General features: G+C 39.7%; 1 protein-coding gene across 1 annotated transcript; it reads right to left on the bottom strand.

Moving 5' to 3' along the window:
• Positions 1 to 13889: 13889 nt before the first annotated feature.
• Positions 13890 to 14828, bottom strand: LOC122439360 (olfactory receptor 10H3-like). Its single transcript, XM_043464433.1, has one exon. The coding sequence runs from the start codon at positions 14736 to 14738 to the stop codon at positions 13890 to 13892; it is 849 nt and encodes a 282-aa protein (XP_043320368.1). The 5' UTR covers positions 14739 to 14828.
• Positions 14829 to 27751: the final 12923 nt, after the last annotated feature.

Raw genomic sequence — 27751 nt, 5'->3', positions numbered from 1 at the left:
ACTTTCTTTCTTGAGCATTCAGGGCATTTGCTCAATTAAATGCCTTTTTAAAAATTCTGTAAAGCATTTATCCTTCTATTAAAAAATAAAGTGGCAAAAAAAATTTAAATAAAAGAATTTAATAAGCACACAAACATATGTTTCTTCTTATTAAATAATTGAAATGCTGCAAACCAGACTAAAAGTCAACTGATGGCCAGCCATGAGATCACAATGATAAATTTTATGGACATTGCTACACACCTTTGTTTGCACGTGGCAAATGAGTAACACATGCTCTCAAAATAAGAGTATTATTGTGGGGTTCTGTTGTGTGTTTTTTGGTTTTGTTTTTCTTTTTAAGGTGAAATTTATTGAACTTAAAATTCGCCACTGTAAAGTGAACTGTTTCATTTAGCACATTCACAATGTTATTAAACTACCATCACTACCCAGTTCTCAAACATTTTCACCACTTTAAGAACTGGGAGATCTTATCCCATTACCAGTCTTCCTCCCCTGAGCCCCTGGCAACCACTAATCTGCTTTTTTACCCTATGGGTTTGCCTGATTTGGGCATGTCATGCAAATGGAATGATACAATATGTATGTAGCCTTTGGGATCTGACTTTTTCACTCAGTGTAATATTTTCAGAATTCATCCATCATGTAGCATACATCAGTGCTTCATTGCTTTTTATAGCTAAGTAATATTCCACTGTGTGGATGGATCATATTTTGTTTAGTCATTCACCTATTGATGGGCATTTGGGCGGTTTCTGCCTTTAGGCTGCATGAATAGTGCTGTTCTGGTTAGTTGTGTACAGAGATTTTATTGAATTCATTTCTTTGAGGTGTGCTCCTAGGAGTAAAAGTGCTGAGTAATAGAGTAATTCCATATATCATTTTTTGGTGGACCACCAAACTAGTTTTCATACTATGTATGTTAACACAGATCTGATTGTTCTGTAGGTATCTTGCTGTAGCTTGGCTTATTTGCTCATCATTTTGGAGTTATATTCATCTTAGTTTCTTATAGACTGATGTTTCTCAACCTTGACTGTTTCTCCCAACCCTCACCAATGTTCAATGTGGTGAAACTTAATTTTGCCTATATGGTTGCCAAGTTGGCTCCCACTGGCACTTTAATTTGCATTTCCCTAATTACTAGTGGAAATTACAATTCAAAAGCATCATTTCTTTTTTTAAATTAATTTTCATTGGAGGCTAATTACTTTGAAATATTGTAGTGGTTTTTGCCATACATTGACATGAATTAGTCATGGGTGTATATGTGTTCCCCATCCTGAATCCCCTCCCACCTCCCTCCCCATCCCATCCCTCAGGGTCATCCCAGTGCACCAGCTCTGAGCGCCCTGTCTCATGCATCAAACCTGGACTAGCAATCTATTTCACATATGATAACATACATATTTCAATGCTATTCTCTCAAATCTTCCCACCCTCCCTTCTCCTGCAGAGTCCAAAAGTCTGTTCTTTACATCTGTGTCTCTTTTGCTGTCTTGCATATAAGGTCATTGTTGCCATCTTTCTAAATTCCATATATATGCATTAATACACTGTATTGGTGTTTTTCTTTCTGGCTTACTTCACTCTGTATAATAGGCTCCAGTATCATCCATCTCATTAGAACTGATTCAAATGCATTCTTTTTAATAGTTGAGTAATATTCCATTCTGTATATGTACCACAACTTTCTTATCCACTCATCTTCCAATGGACATCTAGGTTGCTTCCATGTCCTGGCTATTGTAAACAGTGCTTTGATGAACACTGGGGTACATGTGTCTCTTTCAATTCTGGTTTCCTCAGTGTGTATGACCAGCAGTGGGATTGCTGTGTCATATGGCAGTTCCATTTCCATTTTTTAAGGAATCTCCACACTGTTCTCCATAGTGGCTGTAGTAGTTTGCATTCCCACCAACAGTGTAAGAGGGTTCCCTTTTCTCCACACCCTCTCCAGCATTTATTTTTTGTAGACATTTTCATAGCAGCCATTTTGACTGGCGTGAGATGTTACCTCATTGTAGTTTTGATTTGCATTTCTCTGATAATGAGTGATGTTGAGCATCTTTTCATGTGTTTGTTAGCCATCTGTATGTCTTCTTTGGAGAAATGTCTGTTTAGTTCTTTGGCCCATTTTTTGCTTGGGTGATTGATTTTTCTGGAACTGAGCCACAGGTGTTGCTTGTATATTTTTGAGATTAATCCTTTGTCTGTGCTTCGTTTGCTATTATTTTCTCCCATTCTGAAGGCTGTTTTTTTTCACCTTGCTTATAGTTTCCTTCAGTGTGCAAAAAATTTTAAGTTTAATTAGGTCCCATTTGTTTATTTTTGTTTTTATTTCCATTACTCTGGGAGGTGGGTCATAGAGGATCCTGCTGTGATTTATGTGAGAAAGTTTTACTCTAGGAGTTTTATAGTTTCTGGTCTTACATTTAGGTGTTTAATCTATTTTGAGTTTGTTTTTGTGTATGGTGTTAGAAAGTGTTCTAGTTTCATTCTTTTACAAGTGGTTGACCAGTTTTCCCAGCACCACTTGTTAAAGAGATCTTCTTTTCTCCATTGTATATTCTTGTCTCCTTTGTCAAAGATAAGGTGTCCATAGGTGTGTGGATTTATCTCTGGGCTTTCTATTTTGTGGACTTCCCCAGTGGCTCAGAAGGTAAAGTGTCTGCCTACAATGCAGGAGACCTGGATTCAATCTCTGGGTTGGGAAGATCTCCTGGAGAAGGAAATGGCAACCCATTCTAGTATTCTTGCCTGGAAAAATCTCATATACAGAGGAGCCTAGGCTATAGTCTATGGGGTCACAAAGACTCAGACACGACTGAGTGACTTCACTTTCACTTTTCTACTTTGTTTCACTGATCTATGATTCTGTCTTTGTGCCAGGACCATACTGTCTTGAGGACTGTAGCTTTATAGTATAGTCTGAAGTCAGGAAGGTTGATTCCTCCAGTTCCATTCTTTTCTCAAGATTGCTTTAGCTATTTGAGGTTTTTTTGTATTTCCATACAAATTGTGAAATTATTTGTTCTAGTTCTCTGAAAAACATGTTGGTAGCTTGATAGGGATTGCATTGAATCTATAGATTGTTTTGGGTAGTATATTAATTTTCACTATATTGATTCTTCTAGTCCATGAACATGGTATATTTCTCCATCTATTTGTGTCATCTTTGATTTCTTTCATCAGTGCTTTATAGTTTTCTATATATAGGTCTTTTGTTTCTTTAGGTAGATATATTCCTAAGTATTTTATTCTTTTCGTCACAATGGTGAATGGAATTATTTCCTTAATTTCTCTTTCTGTTTTCTCATTATTACTGCATAGGAATGCAAGGGATTTCTGTGTGTTAATTTTATATCCTGCAACTTTATTGTATTCATCTATTAGCTCTAGTAATTTTCTGGTAGAGTCTTTAGGGTTTTCTGTGTAGAGGATCATGTCATCTGAAAACAGTGAGAGTTTTACTTCTTGTTTTCCAATCTGGATTCCTTTTATTTCTTTTTCTTCTCTGATTGCTGTGGCTAAAAGTTCCAAAACTATGTTGAATAGTAGTGGTGAAAGTGGACATCCTAGTCTTGTTCCTAACTTTAGGGGAAATGCTTTCAATTTTTCACCATGGAGGATAATGTTTGCTGTGGGTTTATCATATATGGCTTTTATTATTTTGAGGAATATAATATTCCTTCAATCCTGCTTTCTGGAGGGTTTTTATCCTAAATGGATGTTGAATTTTGTCAAAGGCTTTCTCTGCATCTATTGAGATAATCATATGATTTTTACCTTTCAATTTGTTAATGTGGTGTATTACATTGATTGACTTGTGAATATTGAAGAATTCTTGCATCCATGGGATAAGGCCCACTTGATCATAATGTATGATCTTTTTAATAAGTTTGTTGCTGGATTCTGTTTGCTAGAATTTTGTTAAGGATTTTTGCACCGATGTTCATCAGTGATATTGGCCTGTAGTTTTCTTTCTTTTCTGTGTGGCATTTTTGTCTGGCTTTGGTATTAGGGTGATGGTGGCCTCATAGAATGAGTTTGGAAGTTTACCTTCCTCTGCAATTTTCTGGAAGACTTTGAGTAGGATAGATGTTAGCTCTTCTCTAAATTATTGGTAGAATTCAGCTGTGAAGCTGTCTGGTCCTGGGATTTTGTTTGCTGGAAGATTTCTGATTACAGTTTCGATTTCTGTACTTCTGATGGCTCTGTTAAAATCTTCTATTTCTTCCTGGTTCAGTTTTGGAAAGTTACACTTTTCTAAGAATTTGTCCATTTCTTCCAAGTTGTCCATTTTATTGGAATATGGCTGTTGATAGTAGTCTCTTATGATCCTTTGTATTTCTGTGTTGTCTGTTGTGATTTCTCCATTTTCATTTCTAATTTTGTTGATTTGATTCTTCTCCCTTTTTTCTTGATGACTAATGGTTTGTCTATTTTATTTATCTTCTCAAAGAACCAGCTTTTAACTTTGTTGATTTTTGCATTGGTCTCCTTTGTTTCTTTTGCACTTATTTTTGCCCTAATTTTTTTTATGGTTTCTTTCCTTGTACTGACCCTGGAGTTCTTCATTTCTTCTTTTTCTGGTTGCTTTAGGTGTAGAGTTAGGTTATTTATTTGATTTTTCTCTTGTTTCTTGAGATAAGCTTGTATTGCTATGAACCTTCCTCTTAACACTGTTTTTACTGAATCCCATAGGTTTTGGGTCATTGCATTTTCATTTTCATTTGTTTCTATGCATGTTTTTATTTCTTTTTTGATTTATTCTGTGATTTGTTGGTTATTCAGAAGTGTGTTATTTAGCCTCCATATGTTTGTATTTTTAATAGTTTTTTTTTCCTGTAGTTGACATCTAATATTACCACATTGTGATCAGAAAAGATGCTTGAAATGATTTGTTTTTTTTGAATTTACCAAGGCTAGATTTATGGCCCAGGATGTGACCTATCCTGGAGAATGTTCCGTGTGCACTTGAGAAAAAGATGAAATTCTTTGTTTTGGGGTGAAATGTCCTATAGATAGCAATTAGGTCTAACTGGTCGACTGTATCACTTAAAGTTTGTGTTTCCTTGCTAATTTTCTGTTCAATTGATCTATATATAGGTGTGAGTGGGGTATTAAAGTCTCCCACTATTATTGTGTTATTGTTAATTTCCCCTTCCATACTTGTTAGAATTTGCCTTAAATATTGCAGTGCTCCTGTTTGGGTGCATATATATTTATAATTGTTATATCTTCTTCTTGGATTGATTCTTTGATCATTATGTAGTGTCCTTCTTTGTCTCTTTTCACGGCCTTGATTTCAAAGTCTATTTTATCTGATATCAGTATAGCTACTCCTGCTTTCTTTTGGTTTCCATTTGTGTGAAATATCTTTTTCCAGCCCTTCACTTTCAGTCTGTATGTGTCCCTTGTTTTGAGGTAGGTCTGTCGTAGACAGCATATATAGGAGTCTTGTTTTTGTATCCACTCAGCCAGTCTTTGTCTTTTGGTTGGGGCATTCAACCCATTTACATTTAAGGTAATTATTGATAAGTATGATCCCTCTGCCATTTACTTTGCTGTTTTGGGTTCTAGTTTACACACCCTTTCTGTGTTTCCTGTCTAGAGAAGATCCTTTAGCTTTTGTTGAAGAGCTGGTTTGGTGGTGCTGAATTCTCTCAGCTTTTGCTTGTCTGTAAAACTTTTGATTTCTCCTTCATATTTGAACGAGATCATTGCTGGGTACAGTAATCTGGGCTGTAGGTTTTCTTCTTTCATCAATTTAAGTATGTCCTGCCATTCCCTTCTGGCCTGAAGAGTTTCTATTGAAAGATCAGCTGTTATCCTTATGGGAATCCCCTTGTGTGTTATTTGTTGTTTTTCCCTTGCTGCTTTTAATATTTGTTCTTTGTGTTTGATCTTTGTTAATTCAATTAATATGTGTCTTGGGTGTTTCACCTTGGGTTTATCCTGTTTGGGACTTTCTGGGTTTCTTGGACTTGAGTGGCTATTTCCTTCCTCATTTTAGGGAAGGTTTCAACTATTATCTCCTCAAGTATTTTCTCGTGACCTTTCTTTTCATCTGCTTCTTCTGGGACTCCTAGGATTCTAATGTTTGGATGTTTCACATTGTCCCAGAGGTTCGTGAGGTTGTCCTCATTTCTTTTGATTATTTTTTCCTCTCTGCTTCATTTATTTCCACCATTCTATCTACCACCTCACTTATCCTGTCTTCTCCCTCAGTTATTCTACTGTTGGTTCCCTCCAGAGTGCTTTTGATCTCAGTTATTGCATTATTCATTATTGATTGATTCTTTTTATTTCTTCAAGGTTCTTGTTAAACATTCCTTGCATCTTCTCAATCCTTGTCTCCAGACTTCCTGTAACTCCATTTTGTTTTCAAGATCTTGGATCATTTTTACTATTGTTATTCTGAATTCTTTTTCAGGTAGGCTTCCTATCTCTTCCTCTTTTTTTGGTTTGGTGGGCATTTATCATGTTCCTTTACCTGCTGAGTATTTCTCTGCCTTTTCATCTTGTTTAGATTGCTGTGTTTGTAGTGGCCTTTCTGTATGCTGGAAGTTTGTGGTTCCTCTTTATTGTGGAGGTTCCTCCCTCTGGGTGGGGTTGGACAAGTGACTTGTCAAGGTTTCCTGGTTAGGGAAGCTTGTGTCAGTGTTCTTGTGGGTGGAGCTGGATCTCCTCTCTCTGGAGTGCAATGAAGTGTCCAATAGTGAGTTTTGAGGTGTCTATAGGTTTGGTGTGACTTGGCCACCTGTATTTTAATGCTCAGTGTTATGTTCCTGCATTGTTGGAGAATTAGCTTGATATGTCTTGCTCTGAAACTTGCTGACTCTTGGGTGGAGCTTGGTTTAAGTGTAGGTATGGAGGCTTTTGGATGAGCTCTTGTCAATTAATGTTCCCTGGAGTCAGGAGTTTTCTGGTGTTCTCAAGTTTTGGATTTAAGTCTCCTGCCTCTGGCTTTAAGTCTTATTCTTCCAGTAGCCTCAAAACCTCTCCATTCATACAACACTGATAATAAAACATCTAGGTTAATGGTGAAAAGATTCTCCTCAGCGAAAGACACCCAGAGAGGTTTACAGAGTTACATGGAGAAGAGAAGAGGGAGGAGGGAGATAGAGGTGACCAGGAGGAGAAGAGAGGGGATCAAAAGGGGAGAGAGCGTTCTAGCTAGTAATCAGTTCCCTACTTGCTCTCCACAGTCTGGAACACTCAGAGCAGTTCACGGAGTTACATAAAGGAAAGAAGAGGGAGGAAGGAGATAGAGGTGATCAGAAGGAGAAAAGAGGGAGTCAAAAGGAGAGAGACAGATCTAGCCAGTAATCAGTTCCCTAAGTGTTCTCCACAGCCCAGATCTAGCCAGTAATCAGTTCCCTAAGTGTTCTCCACAGCCCAGAACACCCAAAGAGATTCACAGAGTTGGGTAGAGAAGAGAAGGGGGAGGGAGGACATAGAGGTGACCTGGGGAGAAAAAGGAAAGTCAAAAGGGGGAGAGAGCAATCTAGACAGTAATCACACTCCTAAGTAAAAATGGGTACTGAAGATTGGCTTCTTAAAGATACAAAATTGATAACAATACCAAAAGGCAAAGATTAAAAATCTAGAGTAGAGGCTGGACTCTCAAAAGTACAAATTTTAAAAAAATATATATATAATGTATATATGAAATTTGCTTTAAAATAGGGTCTTTTCTTGCAAGGTAATAGGTTATATAAATGACAATGGAGTAATAAAGAACTTAAAATAAAAAAAATTCTTTAAAAAATGATAATAGTAAAATATATCTAAGAATTTCTCTGGAGCTGTTGAGGGCAGTGTGGGGTCAGTTCAGTTTCAGATAGTTCCTTGTTCCAGCTTATACTTCTTCCCAAGGTCTATAGGCCCCTTCCAATGTAGTCAATGCTAACTACAGGGTTTTAATCTGTTGCACATGTCACTTCCAGATCGGCTCCCTCTTCTTTGTTTTGGATTCCTATGTTTGCAAATCTCTTCAGTGTCTAATTTCCACCCTGACACAAGGGGGCGAAGGTGGTCACTTATTCAGGCTCACTTGCTCAGTTGTGCTGTGGGGAGGGAGAAACATTGGAAACAAATATCACTGGCGTGTGTGGGTAGTGCTCGCAGTGTCTCAGCCACACTGGCTTTGCCCCTGCTCACGGCATGTGTGGTTTCCCGGTCTACACTGCTCAGGCTCCAGGTTGCTCTGCAGGGGAACTGTCTAAAGTGGGCCCGGGGTTGCATGCACCTCCCAGGTCTAAGCCGCTCATGTTCAGGTTCTCAGGTACTCCTCAAAGGCATAAACTCGGTTGGGCCTGCATTTTGTGCCCTTCCCAGTTCCCAGGAGCTCAGGTGACCAGGTGCTTGGTGAGCACACTCTCCTAGCTGGGCGGTGCATCTTATCACCTCCCAGGTCCCAGCCCCTCAGTTTCCTGTGTGCACAGTGAGAGCACCATCTCAGACACGCTGTGTGTCTCCTCTGGGGGGCTGATCTCTGACTGCAAACCTCCTGGTGGATGTCAATCGTCCAGGATCCCAGGAAGACTTGGTTAGCTACTGGGAGCCTGCTCACATTTTAGTGGAGGATGCACCTCTGGAGCCGAGATTGCCCCTCGTCTTCCAGCTCTGGCTATTGCCCACCTCCCTCTCTGCCTCCGGTGGGGGGCTAGGCCGGTCCGCAGCCGGCTAGCTCTCCTCTGGTATTTGCTCAATCCTTTGTTCTGTGAGTGGGCCAGGCTGTGCCTTAGAACTTTTCGTGGGAAAGTTCACTCTCTCTCTCTCTCTTTTTTTTCTCTCAGGCTGTCCCACAGTTTGGGTGGCTATCTCATGTTAGCTCCCTCAGATCGCCCTTCAGGCATTCAGACCCGGTCCTTACCCTAAGCAATGGAGCCCGCACCTCCCTGTTCAGCCCCTGCTCGCTGCTGGCTGTCGCGAGCGTCTGGGCTACTTCTCCACTGGGAATTGTGGTTAAGGCATGTATTCTGTGTTTTTTTTTCCCCCTCCCTGTTATGTTGCCCTCTGAAATTCCAAAACTCCCCACAGACCCACTGGTGAGAGCGTTTCCTGGTGTTTGGAAACTTCTCCTCCTTCATGACTCCCTCCCTGGGATGGGTCTCTGTCCCTAACTCTTTTGTCTCTCTTTTTATCATTTATATTTTGTCCTACCTTCTTTTGAAGAGAATGGGTTGCCTTTCTGGGTGTCTGGTGTCTTTTGCCAGCATCCAGAAGTTGTTTTGTGGAATTTTCTCAGCGTTAAAATGATCTTTTGGTGAATTTGTGGGGGAGAAAGTGGTCTCCTTGTCCTATTCTTCTGCCATTTTAGGACTGCCCCCCCCCCCCCAAAGCATCATTTCTAAAGAAGGCTGAGTGCTGAATAACCAATGCTTTTGAACTGTGGTACTGGAGAAGACTCTTGAGAGTCCCTTGGATAGCAAGGAGATCAAACCATTCAATCCTAAAGGAAATAAACTCTGAATATTCGTTGGAAGGATTGACGCTGGAGCTCCAATATTTTGGCCACTGGATGTGAAGAGCAGACTCATTGAAAAAGCCCCTGATGTTGGAAAAGACTGAGGGCGGGAGGAGAAGGAGACAACAGAAGGTGAGATTGTTAGGTGGCATCACTGACTCAATGGACATAGTTTTCAGCAAACTCTGGGAGATGGTGAAGGACAGGGAAGTCTGGTCTGCTGCAGTCCATGGGTTCACAAAGAGGCAGACATGAGAAAGACTGAACAACAACAACAATTGCTAATGGATTAAAAAATCTCTATTGTTTGTTAACCACGTGGATTTCTTTTTTGTTTTATTCCTATTCAAAGCCTTCCCCCTTTTCAAAATTGTTTTGTTCCTATTGATTTGCCGGCAAATAATTAGAGATTCTAAATTGTAATTTTGCCTATGAATCTTTTCCCTTTGCCTTCTGTTTCTTGTGCCTTAATGCTGTTTCTGTCGGAAACATTCTACTAGATTTCTTGTAATGCTTTTATACAATAGGTTTAAGGGTGAAAAACTGCAGCATGTGGGTCCACTGCCTGTTTTTATAAAGTTTTATTGAAACCACACTCATGACAATTCATTGACGTATTGTCTATGGCTGGTTTTGTGGTATGACAGCAGAGCTGAATAGTTGTGATGGAGGTAGTGTGACCGGCAGAGCTGAAAATATTTACCATCTGATCGAGGGTGGGATGATTTGAGAGAATAGCATTGAAACATGTACATTACCACATGTAAAATCGATGACCAGTGCAAGTTCGATGCAAGAAGCAGGGCACCCAAAGCTGGTGCTCTGGGACAATCCAGAGGGATAAGGTGGGGAGGGCGGTGGGAGAGGGGTTCAGGATTTGTGGGGACACATGTATACCTGTGGCCGATTCATGATGATGTATAGCAAAAACCATCACAATATTGTGATTATCCTCCAGTTAAAATAAATCAATTAATTTTTTAAAACGGGAAAAAATTTCAACCTCTCAAACTTTAATCTACCAAAAATCTTGTGCAACCATTTCAAATTTGGTTTTAGCTGATTATTTTTTAAGACAATTTTTTTTCAGAGCAGTTTCCAGTTCACAGCAAAATTGAGAGGAAAGCAGAGATTTCCCATTTACCCTGTGTCCCCTCACACATACAGAGAGTCTCACATTATCAATTTCCTCCACCAGAGTAGTACATTTGTTGCAATCAATGAAGCTAGGTTGACATAGTATCATCACCAAAGCCCATAATTTACATTATGGTTCACTTTCATTGTGTCTTCTATGGATCAACATATATAGTCAGATGTATCTATTGTTACAGTATCATGCAGAGTATTTTCACTGACTTAAAAATCCTCTGTGTTCTGCCTAGTCATCCATCCCTCTCCCTTATCCTTTGGCAACCACTGGTCTTTTTATTGCCTCCATTGTTTAACTTTTTCCACAATATCATACAGTTGGAATCATATCATACAGTTCATAGTCTTTTTAGATGGGCTCCTTTCACTTTGTAATGTGCAATAAAGGCTCCTCAAAGTCTTTTTGGATTGATAACTCAAATTTTTGGTGCTGAATAATATTCCATTGTCTTGGTGTCGTTGTTCAGTCACCAAGTCATCTTCAACTCTTTGCAACCAATGGACTGCAGCATCCCAGGCTTCCCTGTCCATTACCAACTCCCAGAGCTGCTCAAACTAATGTCCATTGAGTCAGTGATGCCATCCAACCATATCATCCTTTGTTGCCCCCTTCTCCTCTTGCCCTCAATCTGTCCCAGCATCAGGGTCTTTTCTAAGAAGTCTGCTCTTAGAATCAGGTGGCCAAATTATTGGAGCTTCAGCTTCAGTCTTTCCAATGAGTATTCAGGACTGATTTCCTTTAGGATTGCTCAGCTTATTTATTCACCTATTGTAGGACATCTTGATTCTTCCAAGTTTTGGCAATTTCATATAGAAATATACTATAACCATTGCATAGCTAAATCAGATTTTTTTGTAAACCTAAGTGTTCAGCTCCTTTGGGTAAATACCAGGGAGTGTGTTTGATGGATTATATAGGAAGATTATGTTCTGTTTTGTAGGACGTCACCAATTTGTCCTCCAAAGTGACTGTACCATTTTGCATTTCTAGTAATGAATGACAGTTTCTGTTGTTCCACATCCTTACCAGCATTTAGTGTTGCCACTATTACAGATTTTAGTCATTCTAATAGGCACGTGGTGATAAAATGCATTTTTTAAATGGCTAACTAATTGCCCCAACAAGAATTAATGAATAATCTATGGTTTTGAAATGGGGTTATTCCATGACACTTATGCCATTCCACTGTTTTACATGTCTATTTCTGTACAAGATAATATTATTTTTAAAAAATTATTTTAGTTTTCTAAATTAATTTTTGTGGTAGTAAAATATTTATAGTGTGGTATATATATAACATGATAGTAAAGATAGTTATAGTAGTTCATAATGACTAAGACTTAGTCACTACTCTGCCTCTGGTAGTCATTTATGATTATAATTATTTGAGCAGATACATATGTAAGTCATTAATCCTAACAATAACCATATAAGCTAGGTACTTAGGATATCTGCATTTCTCAAATTCAGGAAACAGAACCATAAAAAAGTTACATAGCCATGGTTACATACAAAAGTTACATAGCCATAGTTACATTGGCCATGAATAAGTATATTTTTCCTATGTATATCTCTCATTTTTAAAAATTTATTTTTTGTTGCAGTAACATTGATTGAAACATTATGTATGTTTCACGTGTACAGCGTTATATATCTACTCTGTACACATTACAGTTACCATCAAAAATTTATTTTCTATTCATCTCCACACAGTTGACCTCTCTCCCCATTTTACCCTCTTCTCTCTTTCCCCTCTGTGTCATGTTTACTTTTGTTTGGTTTGTTCATTTATTGTGGTCTTTATTTCTTTGTTTTTTATATTGCACAAAAGAGTGAAATTATATGCTATTTGTCTTTAACCACTTGAGTTATTTCACTTAGTGTAATATGCTTAAGATCCATCCATGCTGTCACAAGTGGCAAGGTTTCATACTTCTTATGGCTGAGTATATTCCATTTTGTATTAGATATATCTCACATTTTCCTTATCCCATAGTTAAGTTGTTTCCACATCTTGGCTGTTGTAAAATATGCCATGATGAACATAGGGGTGCACACATCTTTTTGAACTAGTGTTTTTGTATTCTTTGGATAAATATCCCCAAAATGGAGTAGCTGGATCATATAGTAGTCCCAGGATTTTTTTTTTTTTTTTTTTGAGGAATCTCCATACAGTCTCCCATGTTGGCTGCACCAATTTACATTTCCAGCAATGTCACATGGGGGTTCCTTTAGCTCCACATCTTTGACAACACTTGTTTTTTCTTGGTAGAAGAACTTGAGCTCAATTCCCTCTCCTGAAAACACTAAAATCTAACTGCTGCATAACCTGGACAAAAAAGACTGGAATCTGTTTTTCTGAGCCTCTTCTAAAATATGCAGAGGAAGGACACTCCCAAGCTCATTTTATGAGGCCACCATCACACTGAAATCAAAACCACAAAAAGAGAATATTACAGGTCAATATCACTGATGAAGATAGAGGCAAAAATCCTCAACAAAATACTAGCAAATCAAATCCAACAACACATTGGAAGGATCATACATCATGATCAAGTGAGGTTTATTCCAGAGATGCAAGGATTCTTTGATATACATAAAACAATCAATATGATACAACACATTGACAAACTGAAGAATGAAAATCATATGATCACCTCAAAAGATGCAGAAAAAGTTGTTGACAAAGTTCAACACCCATTTATGATTAAAAAAAAAAAAACACTCTACAGAAAGTGGGCACAGAGGGAACCTCCCTAACATAATAAAGGCGATATATGATAAACCCACAGCAAACATTCTCAACAGTCAGTAATTACTTTACATGTCAGTGTTTCATATATGGAAAAGACCCAATCCTGGTGGTATTTCTTATTATTTTTAGGTAATTTTATTCATTTTTATTGTGGGGGATGGGGAATTAAAGTCTACTTTTGCTAGTCCATTCAAGGATAACCACCTATATTAAGGTCCTGATCCATGCATTTGGTGCTCCCCACCTGCTTATAGATAGATAGCACATTCTTAGGTATAGATAATGGGATAGAATTCATTTCACTGGGAATAAATAAAAGATTATGATGAGCCAAATTATGCAACAGCGGGAAACATTGGAGAAAAGTGAGTAGCTAGTATGCATCAAACTTCGATGGAGTTTGAGTGTTTTACAGACCTGAATAATTACAAGAGTTCTATGGAGGCAGATATTATTAAACCCCTCTCATCCATCACAGTTCCATACCACCAAACTGGCCATCAGAAGCTTAGGGGACAGAAAGTTCTGTGCAAATTTCTCTTTATGGCATTCTTCAGCTCCTTATTCCTGAGACTGAAAATGATGGGGCTAAGAAAGGGGGTAAAGACTGTATAGATGGTGGTCATCAGAGTGTTATTGTCCATAGAATGGGGGCCTTTGAGCTTCAGATAGATGATGGAGGCAAAACCGTAGTGCACGACCACTATGGTGAGGTGGGAGACACAGGTGGAGAAGGTCTTGTGCCGGCCCTCAGTGGAGGGGATCCTCAAGATGGCAGCCACGATGAAGACATAGAAGAGAAAGATGAGGAATAAGCACCCCAGCAGGGCCGTGACACAGACCAGGATTACAACCATGGTGACAGAGGCTGTCTCCTTCCCACAGGCCAACTTCAAGAGGGAAAACACATGGCAGACAAAATGGTGAATCTCATTAGATCCACAGAAGCTGAGGTGAAAAACTATCAATGTCACCATCAACCCCACAACTGAGCCACCAGCCCAGCACCAGGACACAAGACGGGCACAGTCATGGGGGCTCATGAGCACGTTGTAGTGTAGGGGGTGGCAGATGGCCACGTAGCGGTCATAGCCCATGATCATGAGCAGGAAGGAGTGGGTGTAGCCAAACGTAAAGGAGAAGAACATCTGGCTGGCACAGGCCACAAAGGTGATGGAGCGGTGGGTGGACAGCATGTCCACCAACATTCGAGGGGTGATAGCAACAGTGAACAGGATCTCGGAGATGGAGAGGGCACACAGGAAGAGGTACATGGGGGTGTGGAGGCTGTGCTCCCTCCAGATGGTGCCCATGATGAGCAGGTTCCCCAGCAGTGTGAACAGGTACATCAGCAGGTACAGCAGGAAGAAGGTGGGCAGGAGCTGCTGAGGGAAGTTGGAGAAGCCGATGAGGATGAATTCAGACACTGTGCTGTAGTTCTGACCAGACGAGGATGCTGCATCTGGGGAGATTAGAAACAGAATGAAGGCACAGTGATTAAAAGAGAGGCTCTAACATAGATTAAATGGCAACCGAAGAGCTCTGTTTCTCAGCAGTAAAGAATTCACCTGCAATGCAGGAGATGCAGGTTCAATACCAGGGTCAAAGAAGATCCCCTGGAGAAGAAATGGCAACCCATTCCTGTATTCTTTCCTGTGAAATCCCATAGACAGAGGAACCTGGCAGGCTACAGTCCATGGGGTCGTGAGAATGGGATATGACTTAGTGACTAAACCACCACCATCCTAAATATTCATTTGCTTAGCTTGTCTGGGACTCATAATCTTCATCAGTAAGATGGAATAAGTCATAATACTTTTTACCATTTAGTTGTGTGATAAAAATAAAATGAGATCCCATACACTAAATGCTGAAGACATAGTTTGGCTTCTAAGTTTTTGTTAACAGTGATGAAAAGAAATAAAAGATTTAGGTTTGTAATCAAGACAGACATAGGTGGTCAGGGTCATATTCTTTTGAATGCTGTGCCTGTTCTCAGAAATATGTTTGGATCTTGGATTTATAAATTTTCACTGAGAGTCTTTGCCTTTAATTGAGTACCCAATTCATATTTATTTTAATACTATTTTATTAGTACTCATTTCTGTCAATGTATTTTGTAGGAACTGAAGAGAATGCTTGAAAATAAAAAGATGGACAAATATATGCTGGGCAAATGTGCACCAAAGGAATGATGGGGAAACAATCCTGAAGGCAAAGAAAAAAAATGTATTGAAACAATAATCATAATATCTCTGTTGAAAGAAAATGAAAGTGAAGTCGCTCAGTCGTGTCCGACTCTTTGTGACCCCATGGACTGTAGTCTACCAGGCTCCTCCGTCCATGGGATTTTCCAAGCAAGAATACTGGAGTGGGTTGCCATTTCCTTCTCCATATCTTCTCAACCCAGGAATTGAACCCGGGTCTCCCAAATTGTAGGTAGACGTTTTACCGTCTGAGCCACGAGGGAAGTCCCTACACCATATACCAATAAGAGGAACCAGATTCCCTGAAGAAATGGCCCAGGACATGGAAGCAAGCCTAGGACATCTCTGCAACAGTTCAACTGAACTTTCACTGAGCAATTGTTAATGTTAAAGGATTCTGGAACCAGATTGAAAATGTGTCCACTGGAATAGATGAGCATCAGAAAGATTGATCATATGCAGAGGATGGAGGAACAAGCTAAATGACACCATGAAGACACAATCAGAAAATCCAGAACCTGACATGTTCCACAGAACAATTGATCTGGCCTCATCAATAAGCCAAGGTCACGAAATTCAAGGGACATAACAACCATATGCAATATAGGGTAGTAGATTATATGCTAATTTACATAAGATATTTATAAAGAGTTTTTAAGGAATTAGAGAAGACTTTTACTATGACATGAATGAATGATGGGTTATGAATAATATCAAGGGATTATTCTTAATCTAGTTATCCATTTTTAACTGTGATGTTGTTGTAAAAAGGCTGTGTAGGAAAATATTACTAGTTTAAAAGCAGAAGGAAGTGGAAAATTTACACACATAGGAAGTGTTAAAGGGGAATATTTTATGAAAGTTAAAAGAACATTGTAGCGACCTGCATATATATATAATTAACCTATATGATGATATACAGGTTGAATATTAGGAATAAATATTCAAAATAACTTCAGTGAAATCGTTACAAAGTCAATGCTAGATAGATTTTTAAATTAAAGTTGGAAATTTTAACAGAGTTCTGAAATGAAACGCAATTTGGAAGTTATTAAATGAAATTGATAAGGGTGAAAGGGGAGAGTGAAAAAGCTGATTTAAAACTCAACATTAATAAAACTAAGGTCATGGTATCCAGTCCCATCACTTCATGGCAAAAGAAGGGGGAAAAGCAGAAGCAGTGACCGATTTTATTTTCTTGGGCTCCAAAATCACTGTTGACGGTGACTGCAGCCTTTGCTTGCTACTTGAAAAGAAAGCTACGACAAACCTAGACAGTGTATTTAACAGCAGAGACATCCTTTTTCTGGCAAAAGCCCGTATAGTCAAAGCTATGATTTTTACAGTAGCCACATACAAATGGGAAAAGTTGAACCATAAAAAAGGCTGAGTGGTGAAAAATTGATGCTTTTGAATTGTGGTATTGGAGAAGACTCTTGAGAGTCCCTTGGATTGCAAGGAGATCAAACTAGTCAGTCTTAAAGAAAATCAACCCTCAACACTCATTGGAAGGACTGTTGCTGAAGCTCCAATACTTTGGCCACCTGATGGAAACAGCTGACTCATTGGAAAATACTCTCATGCTGGGAAAGATTGAAGGCAAAAGGAGAAGGGGGCTGCAGAGGGTGAGATGGTTAGATAGCATCACCAGCTGTATGGACATGAATCTGAGCTAACATTGGGAGATAATGGAGGACAGAGGAGCCTGATGTGTTGCAGCCAATGGGGTCACAAAGAGTCAGACACAACTTAATGAGTGAACAGCAACAACAATTCCAATGGATTAATAACATTCAGATGTTAGCTCCTGGACATAGGTAGGCTGTGTACTAAGTGAGATTAAATATTTCTTTCATGCACATAGAGGACTTTAACAAAAATTTACCTATCAGAGCTATCAGAGTCCCTTGACAGCAAGGAGATCAAACCAGTCAATACTAAGGGAAATCAGTCCTGAATATTCATTGGAAGGACTCATGCTGAAGCTGGAACTCCCAATACTTTGGCCACCAGATGCAAAGAACTGACTCCCTGGAAAAGACCCTGATGCTGGGAAAGATTGAAGGCAGGAGGAGAAGGGGACAACAGAGGATGAGATGGTTGGATGGCATCACTGAGTCAATGGACATGAGTTTGAGCAAGCTCTGGGAGTTGGTGATGGACAGGGAAGCCTGTTGTGGTGCAGTCCATGGGGTCACAAAGAGTCAAACGTGGCTGAGTGACTGAACTGACTGACCTTGTTTTAGGACATAGAGAAATCCTCCATACATTTCCAAGTACAAATAATATGTAGATTATAATACACTAAAATTGAAAATAAGTAGAGAAAGGATAACCTTCCAAATTCCATGAGTTAGATTTATTAAGCAATCATTTGTGTCAATATTAATTGATGAAGAAATATTTACAAAGATAATTTAAGTAACAAACATCAAAGTTTTAAGCTAAAAGAGTACTACAATGGGAATGCACATTTTAAAATGTATTTAGAAGAAACATCCAGAAAATCATACTTAATACAACCCAAACTGGGTGATAGATTAACAAGATAAAGCCACTTGTCTCATACATCCAACCTGGGCTGGTGATCTGTTTCACCCTTGATGAGACAAGTGCTCAGGGCTGGTGCACTGGGAAGACCCAGAGGGATGGGATGGAGAGGGAGGCGGGAGGGGGGATCGGGATGGGGAACACATGTAAATCCATGGCTGATTCATGTCAATGTATGGCAAAAACCACTACAATATAATAATAATAATAATAAAGATAAAGCCAAGGTGAAAATGCCAATGAAAAAGCATAAAATTCAAATCAGAAATAACTATAGAAATAATGGCTATCTTAAAATTAATGAAATAGTAATAAAACATAAGAAATGGAATGAATTCTCAGAGACACATAAAATTGCAAAAGTAGTATGAAAAAGAAATAGAAACCATTTCAAAAAAGTTTTAAAGAAGTGGAAATGGTTAGAGACCTTCCCTTCCTATAATTCACTAGACCCAGTGGGTTTACAAGTAAGTGCTCATAAACCTTTGAGGAACAACTGATTAAATCTTATACATACTCTTCACATAAAAGGGGGGAAAGGGGAAAAATCTGAACTCTACTAAGCTGATTTCATCATTCTAAATTCTAAAACCAGGTAGACTGTTGTAAGAGACAATTATGGGCCCACTTTACCTATCCAAACAAATTTTAAAATCCATTGCAGGACATCACCTAATCAAATGAAATGATGTAGAAAAATTAGTAAATTATGGTCAAGTGGTGTTGGTTTATCCCATGAACAACAAGATGGTGCAATGTCATGTGATTTATCACATAAATAAACTAAAAGAGAAAAATGATAGAATTCTTTTGATCAAGGGAGGTGTAAATTTTCTAATATTCAACTCCAATTTATGATTTTTAAAATTTGTGTATAATTGATGTAATACTGCATGAGTTTTAGGTTACAACATAACTTTTTGATATAGGTATGTCGACTTATGATTTTTTTTTTTTGCAAACTTTTTTACAACATGAAATTGAAGGGGACTTAGCTAGATAAAGAATACATGCTAGAAAACAAACAAATAGCATATAAGTGGGACTTTTACATACACTATTTTATAATCAGAAAGAAGGTAAGGCTACTCACTGTTTCTGCTGTTCTTCGACATGGAATTGAAAGTCATGAATGGTGCTACAAGGAAAGAAAAAGAAAGAAGATACATAAGGATAGGAAGGGATGTGACTTGATCACCTATCCAGAAAAGATAAAAGAATCAAGGTGTAATATGTTAGAACATAAGAGGGCACAATGCTGCAAAAAGCAAGATCAACTTCAAAAAATATAGTATGTATCAAAGTATTACACCAGCAATAATCATTCAAAATATAGAATTTATGTTAAAATTAAGATAAACTCTCAGTAGTGACACAAACTGTAAACAACCATTTTTGGTCTCAGGATCCTTTTACAGTAAAAAACTACTGAGGTCCTTAAAGGGCTTCTGTTTGGGTGAGTTGTAACTATCAATTTTTATCATATTAGAAACTAAAACAGACAATCTTTAAAAATATTTAGCTATTAGTAAATTTAAAAGAACAATAATAAACTTGATACATGTTAATATTAACAACATATGTATACAAAAGAAACTATATTTTCAAAAGACATTTATTGAGAAGAGTGGCCTGGTTTTACACTCTGGCAAATATACCCAAGGCCTACCTTGTAGGATACAGCTTGATGCTCACATCTGCTTCTTTATTTAGTCTGTGGTTATATACAGTTTTGGGCTCCACAGGGGGCACTAGTGGTAAGGAAACTGCCTACCAATGTAGGAGACATAAGAGACACTGGTTCGATCCCTGGATGGGGAAGATCCCCTGGAGGAGAAAATGGCAACCCACTCTAGTATTCTTGCCTGGAGAGAGGAGTCTGGAGGGCTACAGTCCATAGGTTCACACAACAGAGTCAGACACGACTGAAGCGACTTAGCATGCACAAATATACTGCTTTAATTAGAGTGTATGATGAAAACACAACCTCACATGTAATTGGAAAAGTTAGGACCTGATGGATCCCCCAAATGAGTTTCCAGGACTCCCAGGGTTCCTCACACCACGTTAAAAAACTCTCTTATATATAGAGATTAGCCCAAAACATGCAATACTGCCAATGACAATTTAATCATTAATAAAATTAGAACATGAGTTGAATACTTGAAAACAGTCTACACCCTGTTGATGAGTTGAGCTAATTTGTAATGATATCAATTCTTCGCCAAATGCTATCATCAACACAATTGCAGTTACAATTCCAGGAACTGACTGTGAATCTGCTAAAACTAACCAAAAATTCCTTCTTAAAATTAGTACAAAGCTATACTTCTTAAAATTAGTATAAAACTTATGAAGATGGAGTAAATAGGAGAGGTACACCTTCCTGGGATACTGAGACACATTATACAGTCATAGTCATTTTTTAAAGTATTTTTTTAACTATCAATGAACTTGAATCTGTATCTCAGAAGATATCCCTTTATTATTAAAAATCTAATGTATGATAAGGTCGAAGCACATACCAAAGGGAAAAGATAAAATTGTTTGGTATTTTCCAGTAAGAAAACTGTTCATTTTAGGAAGCAAAGTAAACTTGAATTTCTGCCCAAGAACAAATGCAAAGTAGACTCTAGATAGATTCAAAACATAATATGTAGTGTCAACTATAAAGTCAATAGGAGAGAGGGCAAAAGAATTGGTTTGTTAATTTTCAAAGGCAAAAATGTTAAGAATATATTTTTAAAAGATATGAAAACGTCAACATTAAGGATTTTTATTCAAAAGAAATCCTGGATAAAGTTATCGGGCAGATGGGAAAAAACAATCTGCACTATGTAAAACTGATAAAGGAAAACTATTTAGAAAAATGGACAGGATGTTGGAACCTCAGTACAGATATGGGAAAAGAAAGGGCAGAAGGAATTACCCAGGCAAATATAAAGATGCTCAGTTAAAAAAAAAAAGTGGAGGAGAGACAGAGAGAGGAATGGAATTTTGCTGAATAACTATTCAGTTCCCCAAATTAGAAAATGCTGTATTCATTGGATTATGGGGAGAAAGGAATCCTCCTGCAATGCTGGTGAGAATGTAGAGTGATGAAAATTCAGAATATATATATACTCTGGTACTGTTTGGGCTTCCCTGGTAGCTCAGACTGTAAAGCGTCTGCTTGCAGTACAGGAGACCTGGGTTCAATCCCTGGGTTGGGAAGATCCCCTGGAGAAGGAAATGGAAACCCACTCCAGTATTCTTGCCTGGAAAATTCCATGGACAGAGGAGCCTGGTAGGCTACAGTCCATGGGATCGCAAAGAGTTGGACACGACGGAGCAACTTCACTGCTACTGTTTAATCGTTCAGTCATGTCCGACTCTTTATGACCCCATGGACTGTAGCCTGCCAGGCTCCTCTGTCTATGAGATTTACCAGGCAAGAATACTGGAGTGGGTTGCCATGCCCTCCTCCAGGGACCCACATAATTTTTCCCTTAGTAATCTCACTGTACGAAAAGGCAAAAATATAGGACACTGAAAGACAAACTCCCCAGGTCAGTAGGTGCCCAATATGCTACTGGAGATCAGTGGAGAAATAACTCCAGAAGGAATGAAGAGATGGAGCCAAAACAAAAACAACACCCAGTTGTGGATGTGACTGGTAATGGAAGTAAAGTCCAATGCTGTAAAGAGCAATATTGCATAGGAACCTATAATGTTAAGTCCATGAATCAAGGCAAATTGGAAGTGGTCAAAAAGGAGATGGCAAGAGTGAACATCAACGTTTCAGGAATCAGTAAACTAAAATGGACTGGAATGGGTGAATTTAACTCAGATGACCATTATATCTACTACTCTGGGCAAGAATCCCTCAGAAGAAATAGAGCTATCATAGTCAAACTAAACAGTCTGAAATGGAGAACTTGGAGGCAATCTCAAAAAAGACAGAATGATCTCTATTCGTTTCCATGGCAAACCATTCAATATCACAGTAATCCAAGTCTATGCCCTGACCAGTAATGCTGAAGAAACTGAAGTTGAACAGTTCTATGAAGACATACAAGAACTTCAAGTCCCAGTCCCCTATAAAAAAGACATCCTTTTCATTATAGGGGACTGGAATGCAAAAGTAGGAAGTCAAGAAATACCTAGAGTAACAGGCAATTTGGCCTTGGAGTGCAGAATGAAGCAGGGCAAAGGCTAATAGAGTTTTGCCAAGAGAACATACCTATCGTAGCAAACACCCTCTTTTAACAGCATGAGAGAACACTCTACACATGAACATCACCAGATGGTCAACACCGAAATCAGATTGATTATATTCTTTGCAGCCAAAGATGGAGAAGCTCCATACAGTCAGCAAAAACAAGACTGGGAGCTGACTGTGGCTCAGATCATGACCTCCTTATTGCCAAGTTCAGACTTAAATTGAAGAAAGTAGGGAAAACCACTAGACCATTCAGGTATGACCTAAATCAAATCCCTTACGAATATACAGTGGAAGTGACAAATAGATTCAAGGGATTAGATCTGATAGCCAGAGTGCCTAAAGAACAATGGACAGAGGTTTATGACATTGTACAGGAGGCAATGATAAAGACCATCCCCAAGAAAAAGAAATGCAAAAAGGCATAATGGTTGTCTGAGGAGGCCATACAATTAGCTGTGTAAATAAGAGAGGTGAGAGGCAAGGGAGAAAAGGAAAGATATATCCATGTGAATGCAGAGTTCCAAAGAATAGCAAGGAGAGATAAGAAAGCCTTCCTCAGTGATCAATGCACAGAAATAGAGGAAAACAATAGAATGGGAAAGTCTAGAGATCTCTTCCATTTGGTCCCATTACTTCATGGCAAATAGATGGGGAAACAGAAGAAACAGTGGCTGACTTTATTTTGAGGGGCTCCAAAATCACTGCAGATGGTGATTGCAGCCATGAAATTAAAAGACACTTACTCCTTGGAAGAAAAGTTATGACCAACCTAGACAGGGTATTAAAAAGAAGAGACATTACTCTGTCAACAAATGTCTGTCCAGTCAAAGCTACGGTTTTTCCAGTAATCATGTATGGATGTGAGAGTTGGACTATAAAGAAAGCTGAGCACCAAAGAATTGATGCTTTTGAACTGTGGTGTTGGAGAAGACTCTTGAGAGTCCCTTGGACAGCAAGGAGATCCAACCAGTCCATCCTAAAGGAGATCAGTCCTGGGTGTTCATTGGAAGGACTGGTGTTGAAACTGAAACTCCAATACTTTGGCCACCTGATACGAAGAGCTGACTCATTGGAAAAGACCCTGATGCTGGGAAAGATTGAAGGCAGGAGGAGAAGGGGATGACAGAAGATGAGATGGTTGGATGGCATCACTGACTCAATGGACATGAGTTTGAGTAAACTCCAGAAGTTGGTGATGGACAGGGAGGCCTGGAATGCTGCGTTTCATGGGGTCTCAAAGAGTCGGACACGACTGAGTGACTGAACTGAACTGAACTGAGAGAATCTCTTCAAGAAAATTAGAGATGCCAAGGGAACGACAAAGGACAAAGATGGGCTCAATAAGGGACAGAAATGGTATGGACCTAACAGAAGCAAAAGATATTAAGAACTGGCAAGAATACACAGAAGAGCTATACAAAAAAGATCTTCACGACCCAGATAATCACGATGGTGTGATCACTCACCTAAAGCCAGACATTCTGGAATGCAAAGTCAAGAGGGCCTTAGGAAGCATCACTATGAACAAAGCTAGTGGAGGTGAAGGAATTCCAGTTGAGCTGCTTCAAATCCTGAAAGATGATGCTGTGAAAGTGCTGCACTCAATATGCCAGCAAATTTGGAAAACTCAGCTGTGGCCACAGGACTGGAAAAGGTCCATTTTCATTCCAATTCCTAAGAAAGGCACTGCTGAAGAATGCTCAAACTACCACACAATTGCACTCATCTCACATGCTAGTAAAATAATGCTCAAAATTCTCCAAGCCAGGCTTCAACAGTGTATGAACTGTGAACTTCCAGATGTTCAAGCTGGATTTAGAAAAGGCAGAGGAACCAGAGATCAAATTGCCAACATCAGTTGGATCATCAAAAAAGCAAGAGAGTTCCAGAAAAGCATCTATTTCTGCTTTATTGACTATGCCAAAGCCTTTGACTGTGTGGATCACAATAAACTGTGAAAAATTCTGAAAGAGATGGGAATACCAAACCACCTGACCTACTTCTTGAGAAATCTGTATGCAAGTCAGGAAGCAACAGTTAGAACTGGACATGGAACAACAGACTGGTTTCAAATAGGAAAAGGAGTACATCAAGGCTGTATATTGTCACCCTGCTTATTTAACTTATATACAGAGTACATCTTGAGAAATGCTGGATTGTATGAAGCACAAACTGGAATCAAGATTGCCAGGAGAAATATCAATAACCTCAGGTATGCAGATGACACCACACTTATGGCAGAAAGCAAAGAAGAACTAAAGAGCCTCTTGATGAAAGTGAAAGAGGAGAGTGAAAAAGTTGACTTAAAACTCAACATTCAGAAAACTAAGATCATGGCATCTGGTCCCATCACTTCATTGCAAATAGATAGGGAAACAATGGAAACAGTGACAGACTTTATCTTTTTGGGCTCCAAAATTACTGCATGGTGACTGCAACCATGAAATTAAAATACACTTGCTCCTTGGAAGAAAAGTTATGACCAACCTAGACAGCATATTAAAAAGCAGAGACATTACTTTGCCAGCAAAGGTCCATCTAGTCAAAGCTATGGTTTTACCAGTAGTCATGTATGGATGTGACAGTTGGACTATAAAAAGAGTTGAGCACAGAAGAATTGATGTTTTTGAACTGTGGTGTTGGAGAATACTCTTTAGAAGTCCTTGGACAGCAAGGAGATCCAACCAGTCCATCCTAAAGGAAATCAGTCCTGAATGTTCACTGGAAGGACTGATGCTGAAGCTGGAACTCCCAGTACTTTGGCCACCAGATGCAAAGAACTGACTCATTTGAAAGACCTTGATGCTGGGAAAGATTGAAGGTGAGAGGAGAAGGGGACAACAGAGTATGAGATGGCATCACCCACTCAATGGACATGAGTTTGAGCAAGCTCTGGGAGTTGGCGATGCACAGGGAAGCCTGGCGTGCTGCTGTCCTTGGGGTCACAAAGAGTTGGACACGACTGAGTGACTGAACTGAACTGAATCTCACTAGGGCTTTGCCTCTAAGTATTCTTGACTGCAGGACAAGTCCTGGACACAGGATCACCAGGACAATGAGAAACTTGTTTGGAGTGAGGATCGTCTTTGGAGTGAGGAAGACTACAGTTTAACCAGAAAAGGGAAGTCAACGATGCACCCACTCAGAAAACAAGACTCTGGCATCAACATCCTTCTGGGCTTCATTCTCCCTTGAGCATTTGTGTCCCCACTAAGTAGTTCTGGAATTTTCTGTCTCCTCTCCATCCATATGGCTCCATCTCCTCTCTCCAGGACTACAGCCCCAGGTTCCACCCATGCCTCCTCCTCTGTTCCCACTCTACTCTGGCTTCCAGAGAAATTTTGTGAAACATACACAAGGTATGCAGTCATAAGACCCAGGGTTCAAACCCCGGCTCTCACTGTGTGTCTTTGAGAAGGAACGTTCCAGCACTGAGCCACCCTGCCACAAGGGAAAATAAGCAACGCAGAGGACCACCTTCAGAGAACCATGAGGATTCACATAAGGGCTTAGGGTTTACCAAATAAATGTAGTTATCACTGACTTTGAGATTGCATTTCTGATCTGGTTTGCTGTCATCCTTCTGTACCTAATGGTACCGATTGGCCCCATTTTAAATGCATGGTCTCTGAGCCCCATGGAGCACTTAGAACCTGTTAATCATACAATGCAGTTCCCCCAGGAGTCTGGTTGAACCCCCACTCTCTTCTCCACCTCTACATCATTGCTATAGTCCACCTTCCCATTTCCCACTTGGTGGAAAGGCCACGGTTCTTGAGGTTTGGGTACTCCCAACTCCTATGACAGGTGCACTGAATTCTGTGTCTCTGGTCTCATGGAGGAGTGCTCAAGCAGAGGTGCTGAGCACACATCACACACACATCACAGGAGAGCACCCAGCTCATACCTCTGTCTCCCCTGGAGCCTCCTTTCCAGATTAGCAGGGGCCACTTTGGGCCAGACCACGATAGAGCAGCAACAACAAGACATAGATAGAACAAGATTTCTCAGCTTCAGTACTCATGATATTTGAAACCAGATTATGCCTTGACTGTCCTTTTCACTGTTTAATGTTCAGCAGAAACTTTAGGTTCAACCTACCAGATGCCGTTGGGACCCTCTTCTCACCATATATTTTGAACAACCAAAAAAATCCCTGATATGTTCAAATGTCCACTGTCAGGTAGAATCACCCTGGGCTGAAAACCACTGACCTAAAACCCACAAAGAGCACCTAGGTTAAGCAAGAACTGGGGATACAGATGCGCAAACTGAGAAGATCCCCAACAGCCTCCCAGAAAATAAGATCCTCTCTTATGACCCTTCTTCCCAGCCCTGACCTCATGCCCAGGCTAGGTAGCACCATCCACATCTGTAGGATTCTTCCTTCCTACCCTCTCCCTCTTGATCCCCCTTTGCCTGGACTGCCTCTCCCAAGAAATGCCAGCAGAGGAGGACAGAAGAAGGTCTCTTTCTTGTTGCTGTCAGCAGCATCCACAGACAGGCATGGAGTCAGATCTAAGGGCTCTGGAACTAATAGGGTGCTCTATCCCTGCTGCAGGTTCCAACAGGCTGTTCCCAAGAGTTTCTCCAAGAACCAACCTGAAACAGCAGTCCTCTGGGTCTAGAGAGGCCAGGAGGGACCTCAGGGGGTCTGCTGGGATCTGCAGTCTCTACCTGCTCCTCCAACTATCCACACACAACAGGACTCCCTGTTGCCTCTCTCTGCCCAGAGAAGCTGCAGTCCCTACCGAGGGCTGAGGAACACCTGGTCTTGGGAGAGACAAGACTGGACACAGATGCCCTAACCCCTCAGGGTCAAGTCAGAAGGAAAGCGGCAGCTAAAGGAGCACAGAGTGAGAATCCAGGGCTATGCTCCCTTGTGTAAGGGCAGTTGGAAGGCTTCCCAGAAAAAGGATGATTTGGAGAATGGTTTCTCTGGAGTATTTTAAGTCCTCAGCATCTTCTAACCAAACTGGATTTGCAGATATTAAAGAATCCTTGCATTCCTGGGATAAAGCCCACTTGGTCATGGTGTATGATTTTTTTAATATGTTGTTGGATTCTGTTTGCTAGAATTTTGTTAAGGATTTTTGCATCTATGTTCATCAGTGATATTGGCCTGTAGTTTTCTTTTTTTGCGGCATCTTTATCTGGTTTTGGAATTAGGGTGATGGTGGCCTCATAGAATGAGTTTGGAAGTTTACCTTCATCTGCAATTTTCTGGAAGAGTTTGAGTAAGATAGGTGTTAGCTCTTCTCTAAATTTTTGGTAGAATTCAGCTGTGAAGCCATCTGGTCCTGGGCTTTTGTTTGCTGGAAGATTTTTGATTACAGTTTCCATTTCCTTGCTTGTGATGGGTCTGTTAAGATCTTCTATTTCTTCCTGGTTCAGTTTTGGA

Source organism: Cervus canadensis, chromosome 4 (assembly GCF_019320065.1).
Source record: "Cervus canadensis isolate Bull #8, Minnesota chromosome 4, ASM1932006v1, whole genome shotgun sequence".
In the NCBI taxonomy this organism is placed as follows: domain Eukaryota; kingdom Metazoa; phylum Chordata; class Mammalia; order Artiodactyla; family Cervidae; genus Cervus; species Cervus canadensis.
Note: the sequence above shows the minus strand (reverse complement) of the source record. Positions and strands in the feature narration are given on the sequence as shown.